The following is a 9891-nucleotide window of genomic DNA, read 5'->3' on the forward strand; positions in this document are numbered from 1 at the left end:
TTCTGTCGTGCGAGCAGTTTTGGTGAACGCTGTAAGCCGTGGAGCTGATCCGAAGATCGGACCTGACGGTTCTTCGAGTGAGGAAGAACAGTTTGTCTGTGGCAGCTTATAACATTGAATCGGCTTTGGGATGATCTGCGGATGCGATTGCTGTGAATGGATCCGTTTGTAGGATGAGGACCGCTTCTGTGTTTGCGATGGATAGGCCGGAATCAAGGGTGGACGAGAGTATTTTTGGGATCCAGTTATGTTGATTCATGAAGCGAGTGTTCGTCTGAGCCGCCGGAGCTTCCAATGTTTCGGAGGTTGACTTGGAATTCTGATGTTTATGCGTCGATTGTTTGGTTTGACTCGGGATTAGCACTGCACGGAAACCATACGAGGAACCGTCCGAGGAGAGGTCTGAAATGGCCACGTCATCTGAAAGGTGGATTGATGGTCTTCAATTCTCATCTCTGTTCGGGCCTCCACCGCAAGATGAACAACAGAGACAGGTACGGACTTGACCTCACCTACAGAAGTTTATCGGCCTTTCCTTCTTTGCGTTTTTTCACCCCAAATTCAGTCCTTGAATGGCCGTCTTTGATTCCTCTTATCTTGCTAATTCTTTTTTCGATGCCGGGTTTGTGCTCCCCACACTTGGAGGGATCTATTCAACTTGCTTCCAAAGAGGTCTGTCCATACATATCAGGATGCGATGAACCATCCAAATCAACAGTTTATTGGTAGCCGTGTAAACCAGTGATCTGGATTCTCCGTTCCCCTGGGCAATGTGTAATTAGTTGCCTGTTCAAATCGCACAATGAGAATATAGATGTGTTCACCACGAGATGAATAGTCGGGTTTTGTAAGAACCGATGGCCATTCATCTCCTCCTTCCTCATCATAGTCACAATTAAATACTCTATTATGCCTTTCGGCCCATTTCGGTACGATCACTGCGGGTGGCTTCACGAAGGAGCTGTTCCTTGTTTCATCCTTGCATTTGATATTATTTATCCATCCTGATGGATTGATATTATTTATCCATTCGTGCAAATTTTAGCGACTTTTCTCCCAGTTTTAAATTTCATTCTGTTACCAATTTAGCTATTTGAATCCTGAATCTTATATTTTTCAAAATTAGTGCTTTAGAGGTCCTATGAGTGGTTTTTATTTCCCGACGAATGCATTGGGGCTAAATGAATTGTGACCCATTCGCAACAGCGGTAGAAAACACGAGCAGATCCTCATGCTATAGATTCTGGTGTTCTCGTGTTCATCGCAGTAATCAGATTTTTAATAGCGCGTCTCCTATGTTGATTCATGAAGCGAGTGTTCGTCTGAGCCGCCGGAGCTTCCAATGTTTCGGAGGTTGACTTGGAATTCTGATGTTTATGCGTCGATTGTTTGGTTTGACTCGGGATTAGCACTGCACGGAAACCATACGAGGAACCGTCCGAGGAGAGGTCTGAAATGGCCACGTCATCTGAAAGGTGGATTGATGGTCTTCAATTCTCATCTCTGTTCGGGCCTCCACCGCAAGATGAACAACAGAGACAGGTACGGACTTGACCTCACCTACAGAAGTTTATCGGCCTTTCCTTCTTTGCGTTTTTTCACCCCAAATTCAGTCCTTGAATGGCCGTCTTTGATTCCTCTTATCTTGCTAATTCTTTTTTCGATGCCGGGTTTGTGCTCCCCACACTTGGAGGGATCTATTCAACTTGCTTCCAAAGAGGTCTGTCCATACATATCAGGATGCGATGAACCATCCAAATCAACAGTTTATTGGTAGCCGTGTAAACCAGTGATCTGGATTCTCCGTTCCCCTGGGCAATGTGTAATTAGTTGCCTGTTCAAATCGCACAATGAGAATATAGATGTGTTCACCACGAGATGAATAGTCGGGTTTTGTAAGAACCGATGGCCATTCATCTCCTCCTTCCTCATCATAGTCACAATTAAATACTCTATTATGCCTTTCGGCCCATTTCGGTACGATCACTGCGAATTTGGCTTCACGAAGGAGCTGTTCCTTGTTTCATCCTTGCATTTGATATTATTTATCCATCCTGATGGATTGATATTATTTATCCATTCGTGCAAATTTTAGCGACTTTTCTCCCAGTTTTAAATTTCATTCTGTTACCAATTTAGCTATTTGAATCCTGAATCTTATATTTTTCAAAATTAGTGCTTTAGAGGTCCTATGAGTGGTTTTTATTTCCCGACGAATGCATTGGGGCTAAATGAATTGTGACCCATTCGCAACAGCGGTAGAAAACACGAGCGAATCCTCATGCTATAGATTCTGGTGTTCTCGTGTTCATCGCAGTAATCAGATTTTTAATAGCGCGTCTCCTGTATGAATCATCCCCCAGTTTCGGACTGTGATTCTTAAGCGTGGAGTCCCTATTACTTCGATATCCTTCGACGATTATAACTGTCGCATTGGATTTTAAGTCTTTCCATTCTTTCCTTCTCTTAATTATGTTAAATTAAGTTTGATGTGCCTTGATTGCTGGAATTGGTTTCCAAGATGTCACCGTGAGGTTGCTTAACGGCACTTTCTTAGATTTTGTTGAGAAGGCAATCCTGATTTTATGACATACTCTTTAAATATTACATCTCCGGACAACTCTTTTTTACTTCAATTTGTTAACAATTACAGTCGTGGTGATTTAAATTTGTTAGATTTTCGATGACTTGTCTTTTTGATTTGATTCATAACTGTGTATGACGATCCTGGTGATTCTTTGTAAGCAACGTCATTGCAGGCTCTTGGTTGGTTTTCATTTCACAGGCTTTAAGCGTTTTTCTTTTTTTTCCGAAGGCACAAACAATGGCATATGTAGAATATTTCGTTCAATTTACCTCAGAGCAATTCCCAGAGGATGTAGCTCAGGTAAGTCTGGACCACACAGAGCAATTCAATTTTCAAGATTGAACCTGAAAATCCAGATTTCATTTGTGTTGTTTTTCTTGTGACGCAGCTTATCCAGAATTATTATCCATCCGAAGGAAGACGTCTTATAGACGAAGTTTTAGGTGATTGCCTTTGATCTTATTTATTCTGACGCACTATCTCATGTTTTCTTTTATTTCTTAATCGTATTGGATTTAAGAAACTGACGCTTGGCCTAATGCGCATGAATCCGCAGCTACTTTTGTTCTGCACCATCCAGAGCATGGCCATGCCATCGTACATCCAATCCTGTCGTGTATAATCGATGGTTCGTTGGTGTACGAGAAGAACAGTCCTCCTTTTGTTTCGTTCATTTCTTTGGTCAGTCAAAACAATGAGGTATGTTATATCCAATCTGTCAATCCTGTACTTTTATTTCTGCAATTCAAGTTTGCGTGTCTCTTTCAGAATGAGAGGTATTTACGTTAGGGTTGATATTTTGTTTAATTATTGATGCTTATTTTATTTGATTGCAGAAGGAGTACTCCGAGCAATGGGCTCTAGCATGCGGCGAAATCCTACGAGTATTGACGCACTACAATAGACCGATTTACAAGGTTGATAATCTGTCTAGCGAGGGGGAAAGCCAAAGCGAGAGCAATGCTTCTACAAGTGATTCGAAGGAGGAAGAATCTTCGTCGTCACCGAAGCCGGAGAACGAACGAAGACCCTTGAGGCCGTTGTCGGCTTGGATTACAGATATCTTGTTGGCTGCTCCTTTGGGTATTAGAAGTGACTATTTTCGATGGTAAGAATCACCAGTATTCCCTCGTCCAAATGCGAAAAGTAGTAAATCTATAATTTGAAGAGAATCAGCGTCTCGTCTGTGTTATCGTTTCAATCAAGAGCTATTTATCAACTATCAAGTAGTCTTAGAGGTTTTTCATTATTCACAGGGATGGGTTTCTCCCAGGATCTTCTTCTGTATTTCGAATTGATCTCTATTACTTTCCGTTGAAACATGTCCCTGCAATTTTAATTGCTCTGTTTTCTAATTTGACCAAAGGAAAACATTTATTCCAAGAAAACATGTTGCGCAGAAAGAGTGATTTCTTTCAGGACGCAGTTCCTAATATCTATTGGATAGAATATGGACTTTCTATCTCAATAGCTACTGAGATCATTCGACTTTACTTAAGTGAATGTCTTTCAGTATTACTCATCTCCGCACGGAATATTTATTGCGGAATATTTTAGGTGTTACCTTTATCTCGCGTCAGAAATTCTTTCCGCCCCAAAAAATTACAAGTTTACGGGTACAACAACGGCATTATAATCTGAAAGAGGCTCAGACTTTCTCATCCCCGATTCTTGGTTTTGTTCAGGTGTGGCGGTGTGATGGGAAAGTACGCAGCTGGGGGAGAATTAAAGCCTCCCATCACAGGTACGTGAATCAGTGAATCATCTCGCATTTCATTTATCTAGTTTCACGAACAGAAACTACAAAATGGAACTGGATGCATCCACAATCTCCCTACCGATGATCAGCAACCTATATAACAAACTAATTCTCTTACTAAATAAAATCCTCACGGGCTACATTTCCAATACCTGTTGATCCCGACGAACGTTGGCTCACTGATTAATGTTCATTTTCATGGTATCGCCAGTGTCGAGCCGTGGAGCAGGCAAGCATCCTCAGCTGATGCCGTCAACGCCGAGGTGGGCAGTCGCAAACGGAGCGGGCGTAATCTTGAGTGTCTGCGATGAAGAGCTTTCCCGTTACGAGACCGCTAATTTGACCGCTGCAGCCGTTCCGGCACTCTTGCTACCGCCTCCAACCACTCCCTTGGACGAACACCTCGTCGCCGGATTACCACCTCTGGAACCCTACGCGCGCCTCTTCCACCGGTCAGTGTTCTCTTCCCCTCTCCCGTCCCGTCCGAAAAAAAATATATGAAAAAAATATATATATATATCTATATCATCGTCGCTTGTTTTCGCGCAGGTACTACGCCATAGCCACGCCTAGCGCCACCCAACGGCTTCTTCTTGGGCTCCTCGAGGCGCCGCCGTCGTGGGCTCCGGACGCGCTCGACGCCGCCGTGCAACTCGTAGAGCTCCTCAGGGCCGCCGAAGACTACGGGACAGGCATGCGGGTAAGACTTACAACTGCATGTTTCTAACTAATTAATATAAATATATATACACTAAATTCTCTGCTGAAAACACAGCTCCCGCGAAACTGGATGCATCTGCACTTTCTGCGCGCAATCGGGACGGCCATGTCGATGAGGGCGGGGATCGCAGCGGATGCGGCGGCCGCATTGTTGTTCCGCGTGCTCTCGCAACCCACTCTGCTCTTCCCTCCGCTGAGGCAAGCCCAAGGAGGGGAGCTCCTGCACGAGCCTCAGGCGGCCCAAAGAAAACAGGTCTCTCCCAACTCCCAAGTTTCATTCTTTCTTTTTTTCGTGCCCAATATATTCCTCAAAAAAAAAAGGAAGAAACGACGAGCCGGGGGTGTTTGTATTGTTTCAGGCGGAGGTGGTGGCCTCGTGCGATGAAGCGACGATGGAGGCGACGGCGCAGGGGATCGCGTCGCTGCTGTGCGCGCATGGGCCGGACGTGGAGTGGCGGGTGTGCACCATCTGGGAAGCGGCCTACGGGCTGCTCCCTCTGAGCTCCTCGGCCGTGGACCTGCCGGAGATCGTGGTGGCGTCTCCGCTTCAGCCGCCGCCGCTGTCCTGGAACCTCTACCTCCCCCTGATCAAGGTCCTCGAGTACCTCCCGCGCGGCAGCCCCGCCGAGGCCTGCCTCATGCGCATCTTCGTCGCCACCGTGGAAGCCATTCTCCGGCGGACGTTCCCGCCGGAGTCGTCGTCGCCGCCGGGGGGCAAGGCGAAGAAATCGCGGACCCAGAGCGGGATGTGGTCCGCGCCCAAGAACCTGGCCGTGGCCGAGCTCCGGTCCATGATCCACTCCCTCTTCCTCGAGCCGGCCGCCTCCATGGAGCTGGCCTCCCGCCTGCTCTTCGTCGTCCTGACCGTCTGCATGAGCCACGAAGCCCTTCCCAGCGGCAGCAAGCGCCCCGCCGGGGACCCGGACGACGAGAAGAACGTCAACGGGAAGACGACCCTGAAGAGCAGGACCCGGAGGAAGCAGGGCCCCGTCGCCACCTTCGACTCCCACGTCCTCGCCGCCGTCTGCGCGCTGGCCTGCGAGCTCCAGCTCACCCCCTTCATCTCCAAGACCGCCGCCGCCGCCGCCGACAGCTCCGCCGGCTCCGCCGTGCGCCACTCCCGCAGGATGCTGGGGATCTTGGAGGCGCTCTTCTCTCTCAAGCCCTCCTCGGTGGGCACCTCCTGGAGCTGTAGTTCGGACGAGATCGTGGCGGCGGCCATGGTGGCGGCCCACGTCTCCGACCTCTTCGGCCGGTCCAAGGCCATCACCAACGCCCTCGCCCTCCTCATGAGATGCAAGTGGGACACGGAGATCTGCGGCAGGGCCTCCTCTCTCTACCACCTCATCGACATCCACGGCAAGACCGTCGCCTCCATCGTCGACAAGGCCCCTCTCTGGAAGGACTCCATCTCCGGGAAGCGGCCGAGCAATTTCGCCTCCGCCGCCGGCGCCGGCGCCAGCGGGCGGAGCTTCGAGACTGGCGGGCCTTCCAGCCGCCGAGCAGACGGCGGATCCTCCTCGGGGGTTATCCTGGCGGGCGACGACGACGACAGAGTGGTCAAGAGCTTGCTCGAGGACGCCTCGGACTTGGCCAATTTTCTCACCGACCGGCATATCGGGTTCAACTGCAGCGTGCAAGCTCTTCTGAGGTCCGTCTTCGCGGAGAAGCGAGATCTGTGCTTCTCCGTGGTCTCGCTGCTCTGGCACAAGCTGATCGCCGCGCCGGAGACCCAGATGAGCCCCGAGGGCACGTCCGCGCTGATGCAGGGCTGGCGGCAGGTCGTCGACGCGCTCTGCAACGTCGTGGCCGCCTCACCCGCCAAGGCCTCGACGGCGATCGTTCTTCAGGTACCACCTCTCTCTCTCTCTCTCTCTCTCTCTCTCTCTCTCTCTCTCTCTCTCTCTCTCTCTCTCTCTCTCTCTCTCTCCTTCTCTCTCTTTCCGTTATCGACTTTGCTGTTTCGGCGTGGCGGCGACTTGGCAGGCGGAGAAGGACCTGCAGCCTTGGATCGCGAGGGACGACGAGCAGGGGCAGAAGCTGTGGAGGGTCAATCAGCGAATCGTCAAGTTGATCGTGGAGCTGATGAGGAGCCACGATAGCCCGGAGGCGTTGATCATCCTGGCTAGCGCGTCGGATCTTCTCCTCCGCGCCACGGATGGGATGCTCGTCGACGGCGAGGCCTGCACCTTGCCGCAGCTGGAGGTATTTTCTTTCTCTGGATGTGCGTGGCGAGCATGTTCTTGTCCCTGATGGATCGCGTGCGCAGCTCCTGGAGGTCACGGCCAGAGCCGTTCAGCTCGTCGTCTACTGGGGCGACTCAGGATTGACCGCCGCCGACGGCCTTTCCAACCTTCTCAAGGTACCCCAGCCTTCCTCCTTTCTCTCTCTCTCTTCCTTCTCCTTCTCTCTTTCTCTGTCTCTTCGTTCTCTCTCTCTCTCTCTCTCTCTCTCTCTCTCTCTCTCTCTCTCTCTCTCTCTCTCTCTCTATCTATCTATCTATCTATTAATCTCACGCACTCTCTGTAATCTGTGCTCTCTTTCGCGATCCATTAATCTCCCTCGTTCCTTGCTCTCTTTCTCCCTATCTATTAATCTCTCGCACTCTCCGGAGTCTGTGCCTTCTTTCTCTATCTATTAATCTCTCTTTCCTCGCTCTCTTTGTGCTCTCTCTCTCTCTCTCTCTATCTATTAATCTCTCTCTTTCTGTGCTCTCTCTCTCTCTCTATCTATTAATCTCTCTATTTCTGTTCTCTCTCTCTATCTATTAATCTCTCTCTTTCTTTGCTCTCAATCTCTCTATCGATTATTCTCTCTTTCTGTGCTCTCTCTCTATCTATTGATCTCTCTTTCTGTGCTCTCTCTCTATCTATTAATCTCCCTTTCTGTGATCTCTTTCTCTATATCGATTAATCTCTCTTTCTATGCTCTCTTTCTCTCTATAGATTAATCTCTCGCTCTCTGTGTACAGTCTCTCTCTCTCTCTCTCTACCTATTTATCTATGAATCTATCTATCCATCTTTAGATCTTTCCATTCATCCATCCATCCACTCACCCAGCCCTCCTGGCCTCCTCTCTCTCTCTCTCTCTCTCTCTCTCTCTCTCTCTCTCTCTCTCTCTCTACTATATATCCATTTGTTAATCTCTCGTTTTCTCAGTGCCGTCTCTCGCTACATATCTCTATTAATCTTGCTTTCTCACCCATAGTCGATCGCTACTTTCTCTCAGTGCCGGCTGCCAGCGACGATCAGGTGTCTGTCTCACCCTAGCGCGCACGTGCGCGCTCTCAGCACGGCGGTGCTTCGAGACATCCTGAACAGCGAGCCAGTGGGCCAGTGCAGCGGCGGCGGCGGCGGCAGCGGCGGCGGGGAAGATCTGCGGGGCCCGCGATACCCGCGCTGCCTGACGGTGGGGGCCATCGACTGGCCGGCGGACGTTCAAAAGTGTCTCATCTGGGAGTTGCACAGCCGCCGCGCCACCGGCCAGACTCTCGCCTTCCTACACCACGCCGCCAAGGAGCTCGGCTGCACCACCGCCGCCGCCGCCGCCACCTCCGCCGCCGTCCCTTGCTGACTCTGCTCTCCTCTCTAGCAAAACACCCTCGCATACGTCACCATACCGTCATCTACCGCCGTAATTTTCGCCCCGCGGGGTCACACTCTTGCGTCGGCGGTGGTGCCGTGGCTGCCCCCTCAGATGATAGCAGAAACCAGATGACCTAGATTCCTCTTCCTCATACCCGTTCAAATTTCATCCGACTCTGATTGGAAATGGAACCTCACTCCCCCTTATTTCTTCCATCTGAAAAGCGTTTAATGGGGGTAAGAGATTAAACAACAATGGGGGTAGCAAAAAAATTGAATAAATCTTCTCAAATTGATCTGGGTTACTAATGTAATTTATAATACCTTGGAGATCACACTATTGCTTGAGGGGCAGCTACGTCTCGGTAGAAGGATCACGCGAGAGAGTTTAGCCACTAAAGCTCTGAGTATTATGGTCATTGCCAGAGATTGCCTTCAAGTGACATAGCTCGTGGTTGACCATGTGCATCATGAAATGGCTCTCAAACTCAAAGCGTATGTGTGTTCTTACTCAATTTAAAGAGATATGTAACTTTTTAGACAATATGTAGATAAGCCAGTTTCCCAGTCCACCTCCATTAATTGATAAGATATGGATGTTATATACGAGTGGATGTTGTCCGAACCCAGACATTCGTATTTATTTTGGATTGTGTGCAGCGTGAGATCTTCTACAAATATAGATTACTTGGGAAGAAAAATAGTACTTTTTTTTCTAGTTCAGCATTTTAATCTTTAAATTCATTTCTATGGATGTATGTGTGCGTTTGTTGTAGAAGCTGGGACGGTGGAAGAGCCACGAGAGGTCGCGTTTTAAACTTTCAGCATGAGCAACTCATTCATTCTTAAAGAGGTTCTGAAGAGTTTATGAGCAGGGTCGACTTTAGGACCGAGATCAGAGTTTACTAGCGGGAGCAGCAAAGTCGAGCAGTCTCAGTTTTACTACGGGTATGGACTGAGCAGCATGCCAGGAGACCCTGAATGAAGGGGACCGCAAAGGCACTGAATAAAGTCACTCTATTTATTTCGGAGCTTCTGCATCTGAATGAGGCAGATATGACTAAATGACCAAATAAATTTCACAATGAAAACTGTTTATCCTATGTATCACATCCAGTAAATATATATTATCAAGATAAAATTTGAAACAATGCATTATCTTAATATTATTAGTATGTCACCCAATTATGCTTTAAACATCAGTATTCATGGCTTGACTCCTATGCTGCAGACCATTCAC

The 9891-nt window shown here is 48.7% G+C and overlaps 1 protein-coding gene across 1 annotated transcript; it reads left to right on the top strand.

Annotated features, from left to right (window-relative positions):
* Positions 1-1300: 1300 nt before the first annotated feature.
* On the top strand, positions 1301-8867 carry GI (gigantea protein (GI)). Its single transcript, XM_078583243.1, has 13 exons — positions 1301-1542; positions 2816-2887; positions 2976-3030; positions 3144-3286; positions 3424-3695; positions 4273-4331; positions 4558-4798; positions 4896-5046; positions 5122-5319; positions 5426-6916; positions 7053-7271; positions 7336-7428; positions 8296-8867. Exons 1-13 carry the CDS (start codon positions 1456-1458, stop codon positions 8638-8640), a joined length of 3426 nt encoding a protein of 1141 aa, XP_078439369.1. The 5' UTR covers positions 1301-1455; the 3' UTR covers positions 8641-8867.
* Positions 8868-9891: the final 1024 nt, after the last annotated feature.

The sequence above is a fragment of the Wolffia australiana genome, chromosome 11, assembly GCF_029677425.1.
Source record: "Wolffia australiana isolate 7733 chromosome 11, ASM2967742v1".
Classification (NCBI taxonomy): Eukaryota; Viridiplantae; Streptophyta; class Magnoliopsida; order Alismatales; family Araceae; genus Wolffia; species Wolffia australiana.